Below are 26795 nucleotides of genomic sequence, written 5' to 3'. Positions count from 1 at the left end.
GGCTAATGAGCTCTGTATTGTATGGTGGAGGGAGCCCATACGATAAGGCTGTGTGTCTGGTGGATAGAATAGAGCAGCCAGCCAGGGGAAATGATACTGCCTCTTTAATTATGGAGCTGCCTACTCCATAGCTGGCCCACCGAGTCAGGAAGCTCAGTGAGCTAATTGTTTAGCTGTAGCACAAAGGGCCTGAGGACAAAAATAAATCAATTAAACAAAACAGAAAATAAGGTGAGCTAGCAAATAGCGGCCGGACAGCCTCCGGTATGGTCCACACATGGTGGATGACTGACTGACTTTAGGAGCACAGACAGACAGAGCGACAGGCAGGTGGGTTGGTGGTGACGGATGGATACATTGACTGTGGAGGAAAAGAAAAATCAGGCCAAGGCCAGGAGGCGTGATACATCAGTCAGAGTCCAGCGTCAGTGGGAGAGAGGGAGCGGAGGGAGAAAAGCGCTACTTACAAACTGAAAACATGGAGTAAAAACCATGATACTGATGAAAGTTAGCATCTGGAGGGCTGCCTTTAAAATAACAAATCAACAAACAACAAAGAACAAAGATTACTTAAAATAGAAAATTAATTAAAGAGGGAAAATTAAAGAGATACAGCTAGGAGAAAACTTTAAAATCACTTCCACTCAACAACAAAACTGAAGTATACTTAACAGAAACATTTCAAAAAGACACTAACATTAGTGACTGCTGAAGTTATTTATGCTAAGGTAGTGCCAGTGAAAATGGATCCACACAACGATTCACTATCAATGTGTCAATCCAATCCATCCTAAACTGCTTCACCCCTGCACGTTTTTGTGGTTGCTATTGCCACCAGTGCAAGCTTTTCCTTCCTTAAAATCACCTTTATCACGTTCCTTATTTAAACATCAAACATGCATTGTGACGGGCAAACACAAAAACCTTGGACCTCTATTGCAGGTGTAAATACACTGTGGTTATTTGAAGTGCCTCAATCCAACCCTTTATCAAGCAGTAAAACATAACATGGTACAATGGAAGGTGACGAGGGACAGATGGTAGAACACCAAAGGACAAATGAACAGAGTGATGAATAGAAAGAGAAAGCCAGGGGACACAGAGAGCTAGATAGAGGAGAGAACATAACAGGAAGTACTGTGACGTGTGTGTGTGTGTGGAGAGTGAGCATGCTTGAGTGAGTGCGGGTGGGTTTTTACCTGTATTGCCGGTAGAGTGTACCTGTAGTACTAGTGCCTAACCACAACCTCTCCTCACCTCTCCTCATCTCACTCTGTATCCTACACTTCCTCTGTTAACCCCAAAACATACAAACTCCATGCCAACTGAACTGACATCTTGTTTGTCAGAGGTTGTTGTTTCTCAGGCAGATTAGGGACTTAACGTCGTCCACTCAGTGTCTCCGTGGTGATAGGACAGGATCCCGTTATGCCCACAGGACTGGACACACCCGACTCACTATTGGGCCGACCCAAATCATACTGTGCTGGCTGGCTATGATATGTTTTCACCTCGTCCTTTCCAGCTTGGTTTTTTAGCATTGTTAAGGAACTATACATAAAACACACACCACACCACAGCCCAGAACACTGGTACACTACAACTACTGTATCTAGGGCTTAATCAGTGAAGTCACTTTCTAAATGGCACCCCATTACCTATAGTGCACTACACCAGAGTCAAAACTAGTGCACTATGTAGGGAAAAGGGTGCCATTTTGGACGAGTTAAAAAAACGCACACTCAGCAAGCATGGTTGTGATTGGGCAGTGAGTCACGCACGCCACAACATGCCATTGGCCGCACGTGGTGCAGAGGAGCATTACTATTGGTGGACTCTCGTCGAGGGGTGTGGTCACAGAAAGCATGATGGCTGCCGGCCGGCTTCGGGGGGTGCAGAGGGGGGTCGGCCCTGGGGGGTGTGATGGGTGGAGGGAGGTGGGAGGGGCCGGCGTGAAAGAGAGGGGAAGAAGGGGTGGCGGGCTCGGACCCCGAGAGAGAGGAGGAGCCAGAGACTAGAAACAACAGAAAAGTAAAAGATGACACAGATATATATATAAAACACAGAACATATGAAGACTGCAGCCTTTCCTTAGCAACAGGTAACTGAAAGTAGAGAAAATGGCATAGCTGAGTTAGAGAGACCTTTCGGTTGATCAGTCTGAGGAGTATTTCTGTCTTTGTGGGGAAAAACTAATTTTGATTGGCTGGGCCTGGCTCCCCCGCCCCTACCCAGTCATGTAAAATCCATAGATTAGGGCCTAATGAATTGACTTAAACTGAATGATTTCCTTATATGTAACTACCATTTTATAAATTGTGGCATGTTGCCTTTATATTTTTTCTCAGTATACTCTGATACGGTATGGTGTAACACACAGATTAAAGCCTTTATTGTGATAGGAAGGAAAAGCTGTTGGACATTGAACACTGCAGTAAAAAACATGAATATTTAGAAAATGAAAGATGTTGATCAACGGTCACACACTTTGACAGGATGTAGTCAACAGGGTGTGTCTTCACACCTCTGACAGAGACAGAATGGGGAAATACAAGATGTGATGTTTAAAATGTCTGGACAGACTGCTTTAGTGTCGTTTTCTAGCTGCAATGACAAGAGACCTATATATATTTTTTTTCATTTTCTTTTCTAGACTGCTGAGGAGGCTGGTGAGAGGAGTTATAGGAGGAAGGGCTCATTTTAATGGCTGGAATGGAATAAATCACATCAAACAAATGGAAACCACATGTTGAACTCCATTCCATCAATTCCATTCCAGCCATTACAAAGAGCCCATCCTCCTATAGCTCCTCCCACCAGCCTCCGCTGTTAGAATGGTATTCCTTGGCTGAATCTCCAACCCACCACTTCTACTGCTCTGATCACTCAGTAAAAGGCTGAGTGGTTGTTCGGAGGTTCAGCCCTTAACAGCAGCAGCTTGTAGTTTACTCCAGTATGGCCATAAACCCTGTAGCCATGGAGACAGAGAGCAATATACAGGTGTGGTTGTAGATACAGTAGTCATGGTGAGACAGGACACAGTGTGACGACAGTGACTTGGACAGGGATGTACAGTTACAGTAGTAGATTCATGTGAATATATGTATGTATGAAGCTTTCTGCTTCCCTCATAATGGGATAGCGACCATGTTAAGTAGCCTGGTCACATATCTGTTTGTTCTCTTGCCAACTCCACTTCTGTCACTGTAAAGCCCCTGATGGCACAGACAGACACACACTCAGGCTACATGTTAAGTGTCCTGGGGTAAGCTAGTGTCCTGCTTTATAACTACTCTCGATTTCTCTATGGTTGCGAGGTAGTGGTAGTGAGGTTAGACTTACCCGTCTCTGGATCACTGAAGTCAGGCAGCGTCATGGCATTGAGCGTCCTTCGGTCTGCTATGGCTCTGTCCAACAGGCTGCTGCCTCGACCTGAATCACTGGACACACACACACAGAGAAAATAGGTAAAACACCAACTAGACAGCTAAGCTTCCTGAAAACCCTCCCTGCCCATCTATCCTCTTAGCATGACTGCTGCGCAGGTTAAGAGCTGTGTTTTTGTCTGTCTTTGGTAAGATTCACAGTTACTGCATGGGATAGGTGATGAAACCGAGAGCAACGCTCCAAGTTTAGGAAGGAGTAAGGTACCAGGCAGCGGACTGGGTCTGCCTCTGCTACAAAGACGAATGCAAAATCCAGTTCATGAAACAGAAGGATGTACTGGATAGTCACGAATTAGGAGATATCCCCTAGTCAAGTGTCACAGGGACAGTTAAACATTCTGATGTATTGGTCTGGGTGGATTACTGGTCCCTGTCTGAACTCCTGCATCTTTCTACTCATTCTGTCATATCCAGGAAATCACAGCCACGGGCGAAAGGAGAGTGCAGAGTCCAGTTCTGTTCTGTCGTTTGTTCGGGACGGTATATTTCAACAGCATTGACGGGAAACGCACGCAGAGGCAGTAAAACTCAAAATGCGAGACAGAAGAACCGCCATAAAACAGAGCTCCTGACGAACTTTAACACAGCAATGTGTTCGCTTCCGGTATATTCCCCTTGTGTAGGGTTTGGCTGAGGTAAACGCTATTTCACCGTCTATAATGACCAGCGAGTATACACAGACAACACAGTATAGGAATAGTAGGGCAACAGTAGCCTCGGCCCCTGTCTATGGGGGGTGGGTGCAGCGGAGGACCAGGAGGAGAGGAGTCTGGTTACTTGTAATTGATCTCCGTGGACTAAACTTCTTCAGTTTAACGAGAGTCTGACATGGAGGTGAGGGACTGATCTGTCCACACAGACAGGCTGTGTCCCAAACGGCACCATATCCATATTGTAGTCCACCACTTTTGACAGGAGTCCATAGTGTAGTGCACTAACTAGGGAATAGGCACCATTTGGGACACACCCTCTGGAGATTTTGGGTTATGGCTAGACGAGATTCACTAACAGTAAGGAAGGGAGTATACGTCATTTAGCTCAATCAATCAACGTTGTATTTATAAAAAACCTTTTTATATCAATAGTAGTTACAAAGTGCTTTCCAGTACTCTGCTCTCAGGCCTGTGTTTCTCTTTAAAGCGTGTTAAAAAGCCATGGATAGAAATCAGGGAAGCAGTGCTGCTCCATCTCTCGTGATAGTTAATACCAGTGTTTTGCAGGAGATTGTGGCTAAAGTCGGTGCACATATTTACAAAAGGATATCGGGATAATGCACATTTGGCCCCAGACTCAGACCAGTCTCACTCGCTCGTCCTTTTCTGACATTCCAAAACACTACATTATACGGCATAATATTCCTGAAGGTGGTTTGTAATACCGCAGGTTGCAATGGTAGTGTGTCCAACATATTTTACTGCTATTTTCATACACAGTTCCGTTCAATCCAGCGGACAAAACATGTTGCCTGTGTAATGGGTACTACTATACTGTACCTGGGGTTGGTGAGGTTGTAACAGGACTTCCAGATCTGCAGCATGTGTTTGCAGGTGAGCAGAGCCTCCTCAGGTCCTCGACACAACGTCTCCAGCTTCACCTTGGTGAACAACAGGCTGCGGGGAGACACCCAGTTTGAGACACAGGAAGACACAATCAAAAACACAGTTATCTACAGAGTGGACTCTCTGCATCTCTCTATAATGATACAACTCAGATAAAAACGTTGTAGTAATACAGGTGGTGTGGGAGAAATGTAGTATTTTCCACCCAGCACCTAAGCTATGTGTACACAATGTTGTGAGGTTGCAGAGAGGAGAGCACCCTTCACCGCCTGCTACACACTCCATCGTCAATGAGTAGCATTAGGATGCCTGGGAGGAGATCTAGCAGAGGAGGGGTGCATTCACCAAGAGAAGAGAAGAGTAGCGTTTGATGAAAGCCTATGTGGACACTAATTCGCTCCCAGAGAGAGAGTAGTGTGAGAGTGAGACAATTCCATTGGTCTGGTGTGGTGGGGGGGTGGTGGACAGTGCTGTGAATTAAGTTCCCATTTATAGACTCCTCCCCCATCTCACCCACCCTTCTCTCCTAGGCGAACGCGTTCCTCCCAGTGCAGCACTGTGATATAAATACAACATGACCTTACCGTCACCTTTCCATCTCCTCCTCATCCCAACATACACACAACCGCCCCCCCATTCCCAATTGGTTTCAAAAAAATAAAAAATAAAAAAATAAAAAAACACTAAGATATATCAAATACATAGTTGAAGTCGGAAGTTTACATACACTCAGGTTGGAGTCGTTAAAACTAATTTTTCAACCTCTCCACAAATTTCTTGTTAACAAACTATAGTTTTGGCAAGTGGGTTAGGACATCTACTTTGTGTATCACAATTCCAGTGTGTCAGATGTTTACACACTATAACCTGCCCAGGGACTGTGGTTGAAAATTAGCTGGCTGGCTAAAACCGGCACTTTTACTGAAACGTTGATTAATGTGCACTGTCCCTGTAAAAATAAAATAAACTCAACTCAAGTTGACTGTGCCTTTAAACAGCTTGGAAAATTCCAGAAAATTATGTAATGGCTTTAGAAGCTTCTGATAAATTATGTCAGTGAGCCTGAGTCAATTGGAGGTGCACCTGTGGATGTATTTCAAGGCCTACCTTCAAACAGTGCCTCTTTGCTTGACATCATGGGAAAATCAAAAGAAATCAGCCAAGACCTCAGAAAAAAAATCGTAGACCTCTAGAAGTCTGATTCATCCTTGGGAGCAATTTCCAAACGCCTGAAGGTACCGCGTTTATCTGTGGCAGCAACATGTTGTGGGGCTGCTATGCTGCACTTCACAAAATAGATGGTGTCATGAGTAGTGAAAACTATGTGGATATATTGAAGCAACATCTCAAGACATCAGTCAGGAAGTTAAAGCTTGGTCGCAAATGGGTCTTCCAAATGGGCAATGACCCCAAGCATACTTCCAAAGTTGTGGCAAAATGGCTTAAGGACAACAAAGTCAAGGTACTGGAGTGGCCATCACAAAGCTCTGACTTCAATCCTATAGAAAAAGCATGTGCGAGCAAGGAGGCCTACAAACCTGACTCAGTTACACCAGCTCTGTCAGGAGGAATGGGACAAAATTCACCCAACTTATTGTGGGAAGCTTGTGGAAGGCTACCCAAAACGTTTGACCCAAGTTAAACAATTTAAAGGCAATGCTACCAAATACTAATTGAGTGTATTCTAACCCACTGGGAATGTGATGAAAGAAATAAAAGCTGAAATAAATCTCTACTATTATTCTGACATTTCACGTTCTTAAAATAAAGTGGTGATCCTAACTGACCTAAGACAGGGAATTTTTACTAGGACTAAATGTCAGGAATTGTGAAAAACTGAGTTTAAATGTATTTGGCTAAGGTGTATGTAAACTTCCGGCTTCAACTGTAAGTATTCACAACCCTGAGTCAATACATGTTAGAATCATCTTTGGCAGCGATTTCAGCTGTGTCTTTCTCGGTAAGTCTCAAAGAGATTTCCCCACCTGGATTGTACAATATTTGCACATTATTCTTAAAAAAATAAAAATCAAGCTCTGTCAAGTTGGTTGTTTATCATTATCAAGTCTTGCCATAGATTTTCAAGACGATTTAAGTCAAAACTGTAACTACGCTTCTCAGAAACATTCAACGTCATCTTGGTAAGCTACTCCAGTGTATATTTGGCCTTGTGTTTTAGGTTATTGACCTGCTCGAAGGTGAATTTGTCTCCCAGTGTCTGTTGGAAAGCAGACTGAACCAGGTTTTCCTATAAGATTTTGCCTGGACTTAGCTCTATTCCGTTTCTTTACATCCCCCCAAAACTCCCTTGCCGATGACAAGAATACCCATAACATGATGCAGCCACCACTATGCTTGAAAATATTAAGAGTGGAACTCTTGGATTTGTCCGAAACACTTTGTATTCAGGACATAAAGTTAATTTCTTTGCCAAATGTTTTGCAGTTTTACTATAGTGCCTTACAAACAGGATGCATGTTTAAGAATATTTGTAATTCTGTACAGGTTTCCTTCTTTTCACTCTGTCATTTAGGTTAGTATTGTGGAGTAACTACAATGTTGTTGATCCATCCTAACTTTTCTCCCATCACAGCCATTAAACTCTGTTTTAAAGTCACCATTGGCCTCATGGAAAATCCTTGAGCGTTTTTCTTCCTCTCTGGCAACTGAGTTAGGAAGGATGCCTACATCTTTAGAGTGACTGGGTGTATTGATACACCATCCAAAGTGTAATTAATAACTTCACCATGCTCAAAGGGATATTCAATGTCTGCTTATTCAGGTGCCCTTATTTGCGAGGCATTGGAAAACCTCCCTGGTCTTTGTGGTTGAATCTGTGTTTGAAATTCACTGCTTTACTGAGGGACCTTAACAGATAATTGTATGTATGAGGTACAGAGACGAGGTAGTCATTCAAATATCATGTTGAACACAAATATTGCACACAGAGTGAGTCCATGTAACTTATTATGTGACTTTTTAAGTATAAAAAGGCTTGCCATAACAAAGGGGTTAAAGAGTCAAGACATTTCAACTTTTCATTTTTAATGAATTAGTTAAAACAATTCTAAAAACATAATTCCAATTTGACATTATGAGGTATTGTGTGTAGGCCAGTGACACAAAATGTCAATTTAATCCATTTTAAATTCAGGCTGTAACAACACAAGGCACAGTAAATATTCACAGAACTCACCCTCAGCGTCATGTTTTTACACGCACACACAGGCGTGCACACAAACACACACACACACACTTCACTCTCCCCCAGGGAGAGCCGATGCTCAATCAAGCTTGTGTAAAAACAGGGTAAAAAAAGAATACAAAATTGGAAAATGAAAAAGCGTGTTCTTTTTAATGTTATGTAAGTGGCTGAGGCAGAGATACCGAGGCACAGAAGCCAATACTGTGGTGGCCTGAGGGTACAGCAGACTAAATCTATTAGATATTGTGAAATTCAAACACCGGAAACAAACAGAGCAGGGAAAAGAGAGAGAGAAAAAAAGAGGATCTCAGAGTTACGTAGAGTAAGGGGTGTGAGAGGGGCAGGGTTTGTGCACAAATTAACCATCAGACAGAGGAGATGGAGAGACAGCAAAGGAAAAAGCACTTTGATTTCTATCAGTAACTAACACACAGCTCTGAAAATACAATTCAAATTGCTGTCTACCTCTGCCGCCAAAATAACCAAGCGGATCTGTGTGTGTGTGGATGGCTGGCATGCCGTACCCACTGCCCACTCCCTCTGCCCTTCCTGGTAGCAAACCTTCCCATCCCCAGTCATCACACTGGTCTAATTAAGGATGCCAGGTGCTGATCTCCCTGATGCCCAGGACAATGTTAATAACACACTGAGCAGAGTGGCACGCTGACTGATCCTTTGGTTAATGTGTTTGTTCACATGCCAACACCAAAGCTATAGACTAATGCCTCTGTGATGGCCTGCATGAGTATGAGGAGTTTAGAGTGAGAATGAGGAGTTTAGAGTGAGTATGAGAGTCCGATGTGGAGAAAGATTCCAGACTCACATGAAGCTTTCTGGGTACTCGCTGAGCGCCATCTCGATGATGTTGAGAGCGTCGTGGTAGTGTTTCTGGGCCGACAGCAGCAGGGCCAGCAGGTGGAGAGAGTGCACGTCGTCTCCCTGCAGCTGCAGAGCCTGACGCACGTACCCCAGTGCCTCCGGGATCTACAGCACACAGATCACATACACCACCAGTCATTTACAGCCAGAGGTACTGCTATCTGGCCATGCTGGAGAGGATGCACTTTCTGACCACAAATGTAATTTTAATCACTAACCCAATGGTTCACTTCTCCAGTCCTCCTGTACACCAAACACATGCCTGATTCAACTCATTGAGGGCCTGATGATTAGTTGACAAGTTGAATAGAGGTGTGTTTGTCCAGGGCAACAATAAAACATGTGTACAATTGGGGGTACTGGAGGACAGGAGATGTGAAACACTGCCATAACCTAAAGTAGGGCAAACAACTCAAGTACTTGCTCAGCAGTTTTTATATACCCTCCCCCATCTTGTGAAAACCAATTACAGACATAACAGGGTTATATCTATGCTCTCACAGCTCGGGCCAATCACACGTCTGATGGAGTAGATACATGCTCAAAAACAGCTTACTCGTTAACACCTGCCTCCATCTACCCGGTAATGACTAATATAAGGTCCTTTACATTTGTCTTCCACTTCGAAAATCAATGGTATATGTTAGCTGTGTGTGTGTGTGTGTGTGTGTGTGTGTGTGTGTGTGTGTGTGTGTGTGTGTGTGTGTGTGTGTGTGTGTGAGAGAATCAATACTGGCCAACAGATGGAATCTAATCAGAGACTACATTTGGTATTAGAGGCACCTGGGGGTTTTATAATAATACAGTACAATGGCTGTCTATCACCGAATGTAATTACAATTCACAATCCCTCTCTATCCTCTCCTCTCCACTCCCCTCTCCAGACCTGCTCCTGTCAGAAATGCACCCTTGACATTTCCGTCTCATGGTTTTTAAATCAATTTTAATGTCACATTATTTCCAGACTCCCCGTGTCTCAAACCAACACTTTATTTGGGTCTTTATCACCATGGAAACAGTCCTGGTCCCTGTATCAGCGGTTAGATTTCATCTATCTCCCTCAATCTGATGGGAGGATCGACGAGAGATTACAGAGGAAGGACAGAGAGAAGACAGAGAAAAAATGAGAAAGACACATGGGGGGGTATAGAGAGGAGTATAGAGTTGAGAAAGAGACAATATACATGGAGAGACCGAAAGAGAGAAGAGGGAGAGAAAGAGCGAGTTTACATTGACCTTAGATTGACCCGTGTGAAAGATGAGCACCTTTACCTCGTAGGGGGTTGAGGCAATGAGCGGAAACACACACACACATCTATCTACAGGGAGTATCAGTGTTGCTAAACCAGCTCCGACACGCAGAGAAGCTCATTAGTTCCATCCTGACTCTGAGCCACAGTGTGTGTGTGGCCTTACCTGCCGTGACACAGCCAGCTGCAGGGCCAGGTAGAAGGCAGCCAGGTGGTCTGTGGGGGACAAGCTTTGGGCTCTGAAACAGAGATGAGGAGTAGTGAGTGAGTAGGTAGGTACAAAGTGTCCTTCAAATACTATCAGCAGGTACCACTGATCCACTATGGCATTACAAATATATATATATATACCCTTGCATGACTGCTGCTGAGAATGCTGATTGATTGCAGTTTCATAAAGCAGGGAAATGAATGCACTCACCGGGATTTTTTTTAACCACTATTACGCTGGAAACACCAGGGGACTAACCTTGAATGAGTGAAGTATATATCCATCCAATCCCCTACTGAACAAGCCTCCCCAAGCCCTGCCCTGTCTTGGCCTGCCCCAAACCACTTGAGGTGGGCTTACATGGTTCTCGCCAAACGATCTCTGTGCTTAAACAGGCTCTTTTACACCAGTGCTGAGTTAATGTGTCAGGAGAGTGGTGTGAGACTGAGGAAGATTCAACCTCCATTATGGGAGCCAGGGCCGAGAAGCCCCAGAGGGGAGTAGAGGCAGGGACAGAGACAGGAAAGAGGAGACACGGGATGGAATGGGGTACAGGGGACAAGGAGAGTGGTGTCAGACGACACCACCATTAGAGAGACAGCAGGGGCAGGGAGACAAGGACAGGGGAGACATTGAGAGAGGGGATGGGGAACAGGGATATCTATATTGCTTCATTCTTTAAAAACTGAGAGGTACGGGGACTCACCTCTGGAATGCACCCAGGGCCTTCCTCTGATACTCCTCCTGCATCCCCCGTAGGGACGCTGTAGGGAGAAAGAGTGAGAGAGAGAGGGAGAGAGAGGAAGGGGATGAGGGGTGTGGGAGATGGAGAGGAAATATGAGAGAAAAAAATGAAAAGAGAAAGTGGACAAACAGCAGGAGAGAAAGGAGTAAACAGAGCAGAAAACAGAGAAGGCAGCAGATGGGAGAGCCACATCAATTGAGTGAGCATTTAAGAGCGAGTGAAATGGAGAGAGACAGAGAGAGGGAAATGGAGTGAAGAACAGACGGGAGGGGAGGAAGGAGATTGAGAGAAGGCAAGAGAATGAGCAACAAAAGGGGAGAGAGTGATTAGGTTCAGGAGGAAGAAGGGAAGGGTGCTTACATTAGGCTTCGTTAAGTCATAAATATTCAGCTTGTGTACGCCATATGTTACAGTGGAGATAAGCTGAATGTGGGAGTGAGAGGAGAGCAATGTAGGACTGTCATACACCAGAGATAGTCAGTGGCTGTTAGTGTGTCTGGGTGAGGTGTGACTGATAGCTGTGGACATTAATGTGTTATGGTCATGTCACATTAACAATCCTTCCCCTCCTTACCTCACTAAAAGAACTGAGCAGATGAAAGCAATCCTACTGATTTTCCACCATTGCTTTTACCCGTCCAATCAAGTGCAAATGAAAGGGAGGAGACGAGGAGAGGACATGTTTTCAAGCAATTGAGACAGAGCCCTGTCCCTAGGTGGAATACTGTACGATGTCAGTGGCTGAAAGTGGGAGCGGTCCCTCACCGTCTGTAGCCTTGAGGCTGTACACCAGGCCGATGGCTAGGTAACCTTTAGCTCGGAACTCTGAGGCCTTCTCCCCCATGTCCACCACCATCTTAGCAAAACACTCTCCTTCCTCCAGCTAGACAGAACGAGTGAGAGACTATTAGAGTCCTATAATGGAGAAAGTTAAATCACATGGGAAAAATAATGTCATGATTTCTACGAGAGATATGCGAGGGCCGTTGCTGGGCTTGTTGTTGTCGCTCACCCAATGGAGTGCTCCGATGCACAGCTTGACGGCTAGCAGGGGAATGGTTGGGTCGTCGGGCTTCAGACGGATACACTCCTTCAGTACCTTTACCGCTCGGGCCGACTGCGCGCACACACACACACACGGTCAAGGACAGAGTAATGCTGTACATAAATGAAATAAGCATGATGTCACAGTAGTGATGTCAGACTTACCTTCCCAGCAGCCATCAGTGAAAGGGCCAGCTGGTACCAGAGATGGAACTCCTCAAAGGCAAACTTCATGGCCCTCTCAAGACACTGCAAGACAAAGATCAATAACACTCACTCGATATCACATTTACATGTCAATTAAAATAGAGAAATATCTGAATTCAACATTACTCAGGCATTACAATGTTACTCAAGAAAGTACAGTGCCTTGCGAAAGTATTCGGCCCCCTTGAACTTTGCGACCTTTTGCCACATTTCAGGCTTCAAACATAAAGATATAAAACTGTATTTTTTTGTGAAGAATCAACAACAAGTGGGACACAATCATGAAGTGGAACGACATTTATTGGATATTTCAAACTTTTTTAACAAATCAAAAACTGAAAAATTGGGTGTGCAAAATTATTCAGCCCCTTTACTTTCAGTGCAGCAAACTCTCTCCAGAAGTTCAGTGAGGATCTCTGAATGATCCAATGTTGACCTAAATGACTAATGATGATAAATACAATCCACCTGTGTGTAATCAAGTCTCCGTATAAATGCACCTGCACTGTGATAGTCTCAGAGGTCCGTTAAAAGCGCAGAGAGCATCATGAAGAACAAGGAACACACCATTCAGGTCCGAGATACTGTTGTGAAGAAGTTTAAAGCCGGATTTGGATACAAAAAGATTTTAAACATCCCAAGGAGCACTGTGCAAACGATAATATTGAAATGGAAGGAGTATCAGACCACTGCAAATCTACCAAGACCTGGCCGTCCCTCTAAACTTTCAGCTCATACAAGGAGAAGACTGATCAGAGATGCAGCCAAGAGGCCCATGATCAATCTGGATGAACTGCAGAGATCTACAGCTGAGGTGGGAGACTCTGTCCATAGGACAACAATCAGTCGTATATTGCACAAATCTGGCCTTTATGGAAGAGTGGCAAGAAGAAAGCCATTTCTTAAAGATATCCATAAAAAGTGTTGTTTAAAGTTTGCCACAAGCCACCTGGGAGACACACCAAACATGTGGAAGAAGGTGCTCTGGTCAGATGAAACCAAAATTGAACTTTTTGGCAACAATGCAAAACATTATGTTTGGCGTAAAAGCAACACAGCTGAACACACCATCCCCACTGTCAAACATGGTGGTGGCAGCATCATGGTTTGGGCCTGCTTTTCTTCAGCAGGGACAGGGAAGATGGTTAAAATTGATGGGAAGATGGATGGAGCCAAATACAGGACCATTCTGGAAGAAAACCTGATGGAGTCTGCAAAAGACCTGAGACTGGGATGGAGATTTGTCTTCCAACAAGACAATGATCCAAAACATAAAGCAAAATCTACAATGGAATGGTTCAAAAATAAACATATCCAGGTGTTAGAATGGCCAAGTCAAAGTCCAGACCTGAATCCAATCGAGAATCTGTGGAAAGAACTGAAAACTGCTGTTCACAAATGCTCTCCATCCAACCTCACTGAGCTCGAGCTGTTTTGCAAGGAGGAATGGGAAAAAATTTCAGTCTCTCGATGTGCAAAACTGATAAGAGACATACCCCAAGCGACTTACAGCTGTAATCGCAGCAAAAGGTGGCGCTACAAAGTATTAACTTAAGGGGGCTGAATAATTTTGCACGCCCAATTTTTCAGTTTTTGATTTGTTAAAAAAGTTTGAAATATCCAATAAATGTCGTTCCACTTCATGATTGTGTCCCACTTGTTGTTGATTCTTCACAAAAAAATACAGTTTTATATCTTTATGTTTGAAGCCTGAAATGTGGCAAAAGGTCGCAAAGTTCAAGGGGGCCAAATACTTTCACAAGGCACTGTAAATACATTTTGAGAGTGTCTAAGTCAAACCCATGAAAGGCATTATTTGAACAGCCTTTGGAGCCTTGGTTTTGATGTCTTCATGTAGAAAATAGTAAAAATAAAGAAAAACCCTTGAATGAATAGGCATGTCCAAACCTTTGACTGGTACTGTATATCAAAAATAAATAATAAATCACCTCAAGGAACAAGGCAAAGTACTAGGCAAAGTACATATTTAGATCAACCCAGAGTGTGTGTGTATTTGCAGTATGTTGTGGTTGGAGAACGGCAGGCTGTGGCCACAGTTGTGACTGCAGGAGGTTGCGGCAGCAGGAGGCAGTGTCTGCAGCATTGCAAGGAGCTGATCTGAAAGGGTTTCTAGGCAGGCTGTGGGGGTATTAGGACTAATCACACACAAAGAGCTTACTGGGGACATTTTAATTGAACAGGGTGGCAGGGTGGCCCAGGCAGAACAATCAAAGGCAGATTAAAAGGCAGTGTAATACACACACACTGAAGAAAGCCAGAGGACAGAGGAAGACAAGCAAGGAAGGAGACGGGCCTGTATAATGCTCCAAGTGTGTTTCAGTAGAGGCAGATGACTAAGGGCAGCATTTTAAGACACAGGGCTAACACAAACAACACAATGTTGATAATTCAAGACCATACTTTACAGAGCCTTGGCTCAAAATACTCCCCCAGGCTGCTTGTTGTATTCGCAAGCCAAACCATTGGCTTTCTCTGCTATCACAACCTTGATCAACACAATTCTCTCTCTCAAGGAGAAAGACAGGTTTTAAAAAAAAATAAGTGTTTTGGATTAGTGTTTCTGATGACTGCAGTAACAGTAGCAGTGTCTTGGAGTCTATGCAGTTAGTGAGACTTTGTGCTTTATCTCTTGTTCAGTAAGAGAGAGATAGCAGCGCTGGGGGATGGAGGGATTGACTTCAGAGGGCCTCCAGATCAATGAGATTAGATCCATTCGGCCATCGACCGGACCGAAGAACGGCTCCCGGGTCCAGAGACACAGGAAATGAAGAGTGGCAGCTAAGGTGTCCAGGGCAACGATAGGCCATGATTGGTCCCAGTGGGCCTTTTCGAGTGTTCCCACGGTTACTGATGGGGTGGTTAAGGGATAGGTGTGTGTGTGTGTGGATGTGTAGAATAAGTGCACACACACACACACAAAAGTTTGGACAAACCTACTCATTCATGTAGTAACCAAAAAAAGAGATTCTTCAAAGTAGCCACCCTTTGCCTTGATGACAGCTTTGCACACTCTTGGCATTGTCTCAACCAGTTTCATGAGGTAGTCACCTGGAACGCATTTCAATTAACAGGTGTGTCTGGTTAAAAAGTTAATTTGTGGAATTTCTTTCATTCTTAATGTGTTTGAGTCAATCAGTTATGTTGTGACAAGGTAGGGGTGGTATACAGAAGATAGCCCTATTTGGTAAAAGACCAAGTCCATATTATGGCAAGAACAGCTCAAATAAGCAAAGAGAAACGGCAGTCCATCATTACTTTCAAGCATGATTGTCATTCCATGCAGAAGAACTTTGAAAGTTTCTTCAAGCGCAGTCGCAAAAACCATCAAGCGCTATGATGAAACTGTCTCTCATGAGGACCGCCACAGGAAAGGAAGACCCAGTGTTACCTCTGCTGCAGAGAATAAGTTCATTGGAGTTACCAGCCTCAGAAATTGCAGTCCCAAAAAATGCTTCACCGAGTTCAAGTAACAGACACCTCTCAACATCAACTGTTCAGAGGAAATGAATCAGGCCTTCAATCAGGCCTTCATGGTCAAATTGCTGCAGAGAAACCACTACTAAAGGACACCAATAAGAAGAGAAGACTTGCTTGGGCGAAGAAACACGAGCAATGGACATTAGACCGGTGGAAATCTGTCCTTTAGTCTGATGAGTCCAAATTAGAGATTTTTGGTTCCAACCACTGTGTCTTTGAGAGATGCAGAGTAGGTGAACGGATGATCTCCACATGTGTGGTTCCCACCGTGAAGCATGGAGGAGGTGGTATGCTGGTGTGGGGGTGCTTTGCTGGTGATATTGTCTGTGATTTATTTAGAATTCAATGCACACATCAAATCAAATGTTATGTCACATGCGCCGAATACAACAGGTGTAGTTGACCTTACCATGAAATGCTTACTTACAAGCCCTTAACCAACAACGCAGTTCAAGAAATCGAGTCAAGAAAATATTTACAAAATAAAAAGTGAAAAAAAAATGATGATCAAAAAGGAACAAAATAAATAACAAAATAAATAATCAACAATAAAGAAGCTATATACAGAGTCAATGTGCGGGGATACAGGTTAGTCAAATCAAATCAAATTTTATTTGTCACATACACATGGTTAGCAGATGTTAATGCGAGTGTAGCGAAATGCTTGCGCTTCTAGTTCCGACAATGCAGTAATAACAAGTAATCTAACTAACAATTCCAAAACGACTGTCTTGTTCACAGTGTAAGGGGATAAAGAATATGTACATAAGGATATATGAATGAGTGATGGTACAGAGCAGCATAGGCAAGATACAGTAGATGGTATCGAGTACAGTATGTACAAATGAGATGAGTATGTAAACAAAGTGGCATAGTTTAAAGTGGCTAGTGATACATGTATTACATAAGGATACAGTCGATGATATAGAGTACAGTATATACGTATGCATATGAGATGAATAATGTAGGGTAAGTAACATTATATAAGGTAGCATTGTTTAAAGTGGCTAGTGATATATTTACATCATTTCCCAACAATTCCCATTATTAAAGTGGCTGGAGTTGAGTCAGTGTCAGTGTGTTGGCAGCAGCCACTCAGTGTTAGTGGTGGCTGTTTAACAGTCTGATGGCCCTGAGATAGAAGCTGTTTTTCAGTCTCTCGGTCCCAGCTTTGATGCACCTGTACTGACCTCGCCTTCTGGATGATAGCGGGGTGAACAGGCAGTGGCTCGGGTGGTTGATGTCCTTGATGATCTTTATGGCCTTCCTGTGACATCGGGTGGTGTAGGTGTCCTGGAGGGCAGGTAGTTTGCCCCCGGTGATGCGTTGTGCAGACCTCACTACACTCTGGAGAGCCTTACGGTTGAGGGCGGTGCAGTTGCCATACCAGGCGGTGATACAGCCCGCCAGGATGCTCTCGATTGTGCATCTGTAGAAGTTTGTGAGTGCTTTTGGTGACAAGCCGAATTTCTTCAGCCTCCTGAGGTTGAAGAGGCGCTGCTGCGCCTTCTTCATGATGCTGTCTGTGTGAGTGGACCAATTCAGTTTGTCTGTGATGTGTATGCCGAGGAACTTAAAACTTGCTACCCTCTCCACTACTGTTCCATCGATGTGGATAGGGGGGTGTTCCCTCTGCTGTTTCCTGAAGTCCACAATCATCTCCTTAGTTTTGTTGACGTTGAGTGTGAGGTTATTTTCCTGACACCACACTCCGAGGGCCCTCACCTCCTCCCTGTAGGCCGTCTCGTCGTTGTTGGTAATCAAGCCTACCACTGTTGTGTCGTCCGCAAACTTGATGATTGAGTTGGAGGCGTGCGTGGCCACGCAGTCGTGGGTGAACAGGGAGTACAGGAGAGGGCTCAGAACGCACCCTTGTGGGGCCCCAGTGTTGAGGATCAGCGGGGAGGAGATGTTGTTGCCTACCCTCACCACCTGGGGGCGGCCCGTCAGGAAGTCCAGTACCCAGTTGCACAGGGCGGGGTCGAGACCCAGGGTCTCGAGCTTGATGACGAGCTTGGAGGGTACTATGGTGTTGAATGCCGAGCTGTAGTCGATGAACAGCATTCTCACATAGGTATTCCTCTTGTCCAGATGGGTTAGGGCAGTGTGCAGTGTGGTTGAGATTGCATCGTCTGTAGACCTATTTGGGCGGTAAGCAAATTGGAGTGGGTCTAGGGTGTCAGGTAGGGTGGAGGTGATATGGTCCTTGACTAGTCTCTCAAAGCACTTCATGATGACGGATGTGAGTGCTACGGGGCGGTAGTCGTTTAGCTCAGTTACCTTAGCTTTCTTGGGAACAGGAACAATGGTGGCCCTCTTGAAGCATGTGGGAACAGCAGACTGGTATAGGGATTGATTGAATATGTCCGTAAACACACCGGCCAGCTGGTCTGCGCATGCTCTGAGGGCGCGGCTGGGGATGCCGTCTGGGCCTGCAGCCTTGCGAGGGTTAACACGTTTAAATGTCTTACTCACCTCGGCTGCAGTGAAGGAGAGACCGCATGTTTTCGTTGCAGGCCGTGTCAGTGGCACTGTATTGACCTCAAAGCGGGCAAAAAAGTTATTTAGTCTGCCTGGGAGCAAGACATCCTGGTCCGTGACTGGGCTGGATTTCTTCCTGTAGTCCGTGATTGACTGTAGACCCTGCCACATGCCTCTTGTGTCTGAGCCGTTGAATTGAGATTCTACTTTGTCTCTGTACTGGCGCTTAGCTTGTTTGATAGCCTTGCGGAGGGAATAGCTGCACTGTTTGTATTCGGTCATGTTACCAGACACCTTGCCCTGATTAAAAGCAGTGGTTCGCGCTTTCAGTTTCACACGAATGCTGCCATCAATCCACGGTTTCTGGTTAGGGAATGTTTTAATCGTTGCTATGGGAACAACATCTTCAACGCACGTTCTAATGAACTCGCACACCGAATCAGCGTATTCGTCAATGTTGTTATCTGACGCAATACGAAACATCTCCCAGTCCACGTGATGGAAGCAGTCTTGGAGTGTGGAGTCAGCTTGGTCGGACCAGCGTTGGACAGACCTCAGCGTGGGAGCCTCTTGTTTTAGTTTCTGTCTGTAGGCAGGAATCAACAAAATGGAGTCGTGGTCAGCTTTTCCGAAAGGGGGGCGGGGCAGGGCCTTATATGCGTCGCGGAAGTTAGAGTAACAATGGTCCAAGGTCTTTCCACCCCTGGTTGCGCAATCGATATGCTGATAAAATTTAGGGAGTCTTGTTTTCAGATTAGCCTTGTTAAAATCCCCAGCTACAATGAATGCAGCCTCCGGATAAATCGTTTCCAGTTTGCAGAGAGTTAAAAACAAGGGGGGGGGGCAATGTAAATAGTCCAGGTGGCCATTTGATTAATTGTTCAGCAGTCTTATGGCTTGAGGATAGAAGCTGTTAAGGAGCCTTTTGGTCCTAGACTTGGAGCTCCAGGACCGCTTGCCGTGCAGTAAGCAGAGAGAACAGTCTATGACTTGGGCAACTGGAGTCTTTGACAAATTGTTGGGCCTTCCTCTGACACGCCTAGTATAAACAGTTGAAGTCGGAAGTTTACATAGACCTTAGGCAAATACATTTAAACTGTTGTCGTATGCAAACTTGATGATTGAGTTGGAGGCGTGCGTGGCCACGCATGTCATGGGTGAACAGGGAGTACAGGAGGGGGCTGAGCACGCACCCTTGTGTGGGCCCCTGTTGAGGATCAGTGAAGTGGGGATGTTGTTTCCTACCTTCACCACCTGGGAGCGGCCCGTCAGGAAGTCCAGGACCCAGTTGCACAGGGCGGGATTCAGACCCAGGGCCCAAGCTTATTGATGAGCTTGGAGGGCACTATGGTGTTGAACGCTGAGCAATAGTCAATGAACAGCATTCTGACATAGGTATTCCTCTTGTCCAAATGGGATAGGGCAGTGTGCAGTGCGATGGCAATTGCATCGTTTGTGGATCTTTTGGGGCGGTAAGCAAACTGAAGTGCGTCTAGGGTGTCAGGTAAGGTAGAGGTGATATGATCCTTAACTAGCCTCTCAAAGCACTTCATGATGACAGAAGTGAGTGCTATTTGATTTGATTTGCTACGGGGCGATAGTCATTTAGTTTAGTTATGTTTTCTTTCAAGGGTAAAGGAATAATGGTGGCCATCTTGAAGCAAGTGGAGACAGCCGACTGGGATAGGGAGAGATTGAATATGTCCGTAAACACTCCAGCCAGATGGTCTGCGCACGCTCTGAGGACGCAACTAGGGATGCCGTCTGGGCCAGCAGCCTTGCGAGGGTTAACACGCTTAAATTACTTACTCACGTCGGCCACGGAGAACGAGAGCCCACAGTCCTTGGGAGCGGGCCGCATCGGTGGCACTTTGTTATCCTCAAAACGCGTGAAGGTGTTTAGCTTGTCTGGGAGCAAGATGTCGGTGTCAGCAACATGGCAGGTTTTCCCTTTATAATCCGTGATCGTCTGTAGACCTTACCACATACGTCTCATGTCTGAGCCATTGAATTGTGACTTCACTTTGTCTCTGTACTGACATTTTGCCTGTAGGATTGCTTTACGGAGGGAATAACACACTGTTTGTTTTCAATCATAGTCACCCAGTCACCTTGCCATGGTTAAATGCAGTGGTTCGCGCTTTCAGTTTTGCGCGAATGCTGCCATCTATCCACGGTTTCTGGTTTGGGTAGGTTTTAATAGACACCATTGGAACAACATCCCCAATACACTTCCTGATGAACTCAGTCACTGTGTCAATGTAAACGTCAATGTTATTCTCTGAGGCTACCCGGAACATATCCCAGTCCGCGTGATCGAAACAAGACAACGCAGTCACCTCCCTGACCAAGGCCCTTCTACCCCGATTGCTCCGTTTGGCAGGGCGGCCAGCTCTAGAAAGAGTCTTGGCGGTTCCAAACTATTTATATTCAAGAATGATGGAGGCCACCGTGTTCTTGGGGACCTTGATTGCTGCAGAAATTTTGGGGTACCCTTCCCCTAGATCTGTGCATCGACACAATCCTGTCTCAGAGAGCTAGGGACAATAGCTTGGTTTTTGCTCTGACATGCACTGTCAACTTTGGGACCTTATATAGACAGGTCTGTGCCTTTCCAAATAATGTCCAATCCATTGAATATACCACATGTGGACTCCAATCAAGTTGTAGAAACATCAAGGATGATCAATGGAAACAGTTGAGACTCATAGCAAAGGGTCTGAAAACTTGTTAATAAGGTATTTCTGTTTTTAATTTGTAATACATTTTTAAAAACCTGTTTTCGCTTTGCTATTATGGGATATTGTGTGTAGATTGATGAGGGACAATGTTTATTTAACCCATTTTAGAATAAGGCTGTAACCTAACAAAATGTGGAAAAGGTCAAGGGATCTGAACACTTTCCGAATGCACTGCGTGTGTGTGTGTGTGTATACAGTTCAAGTCGGAAGTTTACATACACCTTAGCCAAATACATTTAAACTCAGTTTCACACAATTCCTGACTTTTAATCCTCGTAAAAATTCCCTGTCTTAGGTCAGTTAGGATCACCACTTTATTTTAAGAATGTGAAATGTCAGAATAATAGTTGAGAGTGATTTATTTCAGCTTTTATTGCTTTCATCACATTCCCAGTGGGTCAGAAATGTACATACACTCAATTAGTATTTGGTAGCACTGACTTTAATTGTTTAACTTGAGTCAAACGTTGCGGGTAGTCTTCCACAAGCTTCCCACAATAAGTTGGATGAATTTTGGCCCATTCCTCCTGACAGAGCTGGTGTAACTGAGTCAGGTTTGTAGGCCTCCTTGCTCGCACACGCTTTTTCAGTTCTGCCCACAAATTTTCTATAAGATTGAGGTCATGGCTTTGTGATGGCCACTACAATACCTTGACTTTGTCCTTAAGCCATTTTGCCACAACTTTGGAAGTATGCTTCGGGTCATTGTCCATTCGGAAGACCCATTTGCGACCAAGCTTTAACTTCCTGATTGATGTCTTGAGATGTTGCTTCAATATATCCACATAATTTTCCGCCTCATGATGCCATCTATTTTGTGAAGTGCACCAGTCCCTCCTGCAGCAAAGCACCCCCACAACATGATGCTACAGCCCCCGTGCTTCACGGTTGGGATGGTGTTCTTCGGCTTGCAAGCTTCCCCCTTTTTCCTCCAAACATAACGATGGTCATTATGGCCAAACAGTTCTATTTTTGTTTCATCAGACCAGAGGACATTTCTCCAAAAAGTACGATCTTTGTCCCGATGTGCAGTTGCAAACTGTAGTCTGGGTTTTTTATGGCGGTTTTAGAGCAGTGGTTTCTTCATTGCTGAGCGGCCTTTCAAGTTATGACGATATAGGACTCGTTTTCCTGTGGATATAGATACTTTTCTACCGGTTTCCTCCAGCATCTTCACAAGGTCCTTTGCTGTTGTTCTGGGATTGATTTGCACTTTTACCTTCAGACATTTGGAAATTGCTCCCAAGGATGAACCAGACTTGTGGAAGTCGACAATTCTTTTCTGAGGTCTTGGCTGATTTCATTTGATTTTCCCATGATGTCAAGCAAAGAGGCACTGAGTTTGAAGGTAGGCCTTGAAATACATCCACAGGTGCACCTCCAATTGACTCAAATTAAGTCCATTAGCCTATCAGAAGTTTCTAAAGCCATGACATAATTTTCTGGAATTTTCCAAGCTGTTTAAAGGCAGTCAATTTAGTGTATGTAAACTTCTGACCCACTGGAATTGTGATACAGTGAATTATAAGTTAAATAATCTGTCTGTAAACAATTGTTGGAAGAATTACTTGTGTCATGCACAAAGTAGATGTCCTAACCGACTTGCCAAAACTATAGTTTGTTAACAGGAAATTTGTGGAGAGGTTGAAAAACGAGTTAATAACTTCAACCTAAGTGTATGTAAACTTCCAACTTCAACACACACACACATATGTCCAGTGTGTGTGTGTGTGTCCTAACCTCAGAGAGCATCTCGTACTGTCCCCGTCGGCCCAGGGCGATGGTCAGTAGGTCGTAGACCACAGAGGCACTCTGCAGGCTGATGATGCGGTCGCTGTTGTGCTCTGGAATCCTGCTCAGCACCGCATCTCTGTTGGCCTGCAGGGAGAACACACACATCATCATATCACACAGTGACGGAGAAGAATAGAAAGAGGAGCGTGTGTGTGTGTGTGTGTGTGTGTGGTATTACTTTCCTCATGGTTACCAGAAATCCCCACAAGGATAGTATACAAGGAAAATTATCTGACGAGGACAAACGCTATTTTAAGCTTAGGGGTTAGAAGTTAGGGTCAGGTTGAGGTTTAGGGAAAATAGGATTTTGAATGGAAATCAATTGTAGGTCCCCACAAGGATAGTAAAACATGTGGTGTGTGTGTGTGGTGAGGAGAAGAGTCGAAAGACAAGTGTTGTGTTTGACAGGGCAGAAAACAGGATGATTGGGCCCCTGATTTTAAAAGCACCCATTAGAAGGGAAAAACTAACAGCATGGAAATCTAACACCCATTTAACTAATGGACCAAAGGAAAGAAAGATTTTTTTTAAAAGTAGGCCTTCCAAACATGGACTTCAATGCATTGCTTTGTCTTGCTTTGGGAGTGTGATGGGGAAACTCTACTGAATGAAACAGTTGGTAACTGAGAGAAAAAATAAATTCACTTTGAATGCATTAACATTTGAACAAAGGGATTTTGGTTGTTATTGTTGAAAAGGTGCGTGATCTGAAAGATTAATCAAACTGCCAGGATAGAGGGATAAAATATGTGTGTGTGTGTGTGTGTGTAGTCTTACCATAGATTCACTGATCAGCAACAGGAGCAGAGCCTCTTCTGTGTTTTCCTGTGGACAAAATAGACTGAGGGGAGGGAAAGAGAGCGGGTGGGAGGAAGCAAAGATAGTGAGAAACAGAGAGAGGAGACAAAGACAGTGAGGGGGGTGAACAGAGGGAGAAAAAGAGGAAAGAGGGAAATAGAAAGAGAGGGAGAGAAAGTTAGCAACCGATTGTAGAGACAGTGCCTGAAAACCACCACTGTCAGAAAACCACCATGACCACGTCTGTAGCCATTAAGTGATTTGAAAGGCTGGTCATGGCTCACATCAACGCCATCATCCCAGAAACCCTAGACCCACTCCAATTCGCATACCGCCCCAACAGATCCACAGATGATGCAATCTCTATTGCACTCCACACTGCCCTTTCCCACATGGACAAAAGGAACACCTATGTGAGAATGCTGTTCATTGACTACAGCTCAGCATTCAACACCATAGTGGCCACAAAGCTCATCACTAAGCTTAGGACACTGGGACTAAACACCTCCCTCTGCAACTGGATCCAGGACTTCTTGATGGGCTGACCCCAGGTGGTAAGGCTAGGCAACAACACATCTGCCACGCTGATCCACAGCACTGGGCCCCTCAGGGGTGCGTTCTCAGTCCCCTCCTGTACTCCCTGTTCACCCACGACTGCGTGGCCAGGCATGACTCCAACACCATCATTAAATTTGCTGACGACACAACAGTGGTAGGCCTGATCACCTACAACAACGAGACCGCCTATAGGGAAATCAGATAACTGGCAGTGAGGTGCCAGGACAACAACCTCTCCCTCAATGTGAGCAAGACAAAGGAGCTGATTGTGGACTACAGGAAAAGGAGGGCCGAACACGCCCCCATTAAACATTGACGGGGCTGCAGTGGAGCAGGTCGAGAGTTTCAAGTTCCTTGGTGTCCACATCACCAACAAACTATCATGGTCCAAACACACCAAGACAACACCTTTTCCCCCTCAGGAGACTGAAAATATTTGTCATGGGTGCCCCGATCCTCAAAAGGTTTTACAGCTGAATCATCGAGAGCATCCTGACCGGTTGCATCACCGTCTGGTATGTCAATTGCTCGGCATCCGACCATAAGGCGCTACAGAGGGTAATGTGTACGGCCCAATACATCACTTTGGCCAAGCATCCTGCCATCCAGGACCTAAATAATAGGCTGTGTCAGAGGAAGGCCCAAAAAATTGTCAAAGACTCCAGTCATCCAAGTCATACACTGTTCTCTCTGCTACCACACGGCAAGCGGTACCGGAGCGCCAAGTCTAGGTCCAAAGGGCTCCTTAACAGCTTCTATCCTCAAGCCATAAGACTGCTGAACAATGAATCAAATGGCCACCTGGACTATTTACATTGACACCTACACTTTGTATTTACACTGCTGCTACTCGCTGTTAGTTATCTTTGCATAGTCTCTTCACCCCTGCCTACATGTACAAATTACCTCGACTAACCTGTACCCCCGCACATTGACTCAGTACCGGTATCCCCTGTATATAGTCTCGTTATTGTTATTTTATTGTGTTATCTTTTATACTTTAGTTAATTTAGTAAATATTTTCTTACATCTATATCTTGAAGTGCATTGTTGGTTAAGGGCTTGTAAGTAAGCATTTCACAGTAAGGTCTATACATGTTCTATTTGGTGCATAAAATCTGAAAAATTCAATTGGATTTGAATTGGCACATGGATTGTGTTGTCTGTACACAGGCTAGTATTATGATCTGGACAGGACTTTTTAATGCAACACAGTAGTGGAAAAGACCGGCAGAGCGAGAGGGAGAAGAGAGAGAGCCAGTAGACAGAGGTTGGTCCATACTTCTCTCCGGAGTAGACACGTGGCCTGCGGCTGAGTGCGTAGTCCTTGGTGTAGGGGGCTCCCTGGCGTAGTAGGGGGTCATCCAGGGGGGACTGGCTGGGAGGGTCCTCCAGAGGACTCCAGTAGCTCTGCTCACACATCCCCCTCAGCAGGATTTCTGCTAGCTGTCGCGCTATGGTCTACAAAAGGGAAACAGAACACACACATATATAGTGTTACAGCACATGGGTGCACGTGCGGGCAAGCGCACACACTCTCTCTCACTCTCACACACACACACTAGTACCCACCATTCGTAAGTTCTGTGTGGTCCTGGTCTCTACAGCTCGGAGGATCTCCCGGAAGCGGCCCACTCCTCGGGTCAGGTTACTGTGGCAACAACAAATATCTTAAGTTCATGATCTGTCTCTAAAGTATGGAGGAATGTTCTGGAAATCTGAGGCCACAGAATATATACAGTACCAGTCAAAAATTTGGGACACATCTACTCATTCAAGGGGTTTTTCTTTATTTGTACTATTTTCTACATAGTATAATAATAGTGAAGACATCAAAACTATGAAATAACACACATGGAATCATTTATTAACCAAAAAAAGTATTCAACAAATCTAAATATAATTTATATCTGAGATTCTTCAAAGTTGCCACCCTGTGCCTTGACAGCTTTGCACAAGCTTGGCATTCTCTCAACCAGCTTCATGAGGTAGTCACCTGGAATTCATTTTAATTAACAGGTGTGCCTTGTTAAAAGTTAATTGGTGTAATTTCTTTCATTCTTAATGCGTTTGAGCCAATCAGTTTTGTTGTGACAAGGTAGGGGTGGTATACAGAAGACCAAGTCCATATTATGGAAAAAACAGCACAAATAAGCAAAGAGAAACGACAGTCCATCATTACTTTAAAACATGAAGATCAGCAAATGCAGAACAATTCAAGAAAGTTCCTTCAAGTGCAGTCGCAAAAATCATCAAGCGCTATGATGAAACTGGCTCTCATGAGGACCGCCACAGAAAAGGAAGACCCAGAGTTACTTCTGCTGCAGAGGATAAGTTTATTAGTGTAACTGACAATTAACCTGTAAGTCTATGTCGTTG

At 44.7% G+C, this 26795-nt stretch overlaps 1 protein-coding gene across 3 annotated transcripts in view; it reads right to left on the bottom strand.

Moving 5' to 3' along the window:
* The window catches only part of ttc7b (tetratricopeptide repeat domain 7B), a 65758-nt gene that overhangs the window by 13030 nt on the left and 25933 nt on the right, over nucleotides 1-26795 (bottom strand). The window contains exons 6-18 of one of the 3 annotated variants that reach the window (XM_036954712.1): nucleotides 25989-26067; nucleotides 25699-25877; nucleotides 23838-23901; nucleotides 23007-23144; nucleotides 12505-12588; nucleotides 12308-12412; nucleotides 12061-12178; nucleotides 11257-11314; nucleotides 10506-10578; nucleotides 9034-9194; nucleotides 4940-5056; nucleotides 3343-3440; nucleotides 1826-2014 (exon numbers count right to left, since the gene is read on the bottom strand). In XM_036954712.1, coding sequence (XP_036810607.1) covers nucleotides 1826-2014; nucleotides 3343-3440; nucleotides 4940-5056; nucleotides 9034-9194; nucleotides 10506-10578; nucleotides 11257-11314; nucleotides 12061-12178; nucleotides 12308-12412; nucleotides 12505-12588; nucleotides 23007-23144; nucleotides 23838-23901; nucleotides 25699-25877; nucleotides 25989-26067 — 1463 coding nt within the window. Of the gene's footprint in view, nucleotides 1-467; nucleotides 528-1825; nucleotides 2015-3342; nucleotides 3441-4939; nucleotides 5057-9033; nucleotides 9195-10505; nucleotides 10579-11256; nucleotides 11315-12060; nucleotides 12179-12307; nucleotides 12413-12504; nucleotides 12589-23006; nucleotides 23145-23837; nucleotides 23902-25698; nucleotides 25878-25988; nucleotides 26068-26795 lie in introns of all 3 variants that reach the window. The other 2 variants (XM_036954713.1, XM_036954714.1) reach the window with 2 other exon arrangements.

Source organism: Oncorhynchus mykiss, chromosome 19 (genome assembly GCF_013265735.2).
Source record: "Oncorhynchus mykiss isolate Arlee chromosome 19, USDA_OmykA_1.1, whole genome shotgun sequence".
Classification (NCBI taxonomy): domain Eukaryota; kingdom Metazoa; phylum Chordata; class Actinopteri; order Salmoniformes; family Salmonidae; genus Oncorhynchus; species Oncorhynchus mykiss.
Note: the sequence above shows the minus strand (reverse complement) of the source record. Positions and strands in the feature narration are given on the sequence as shown.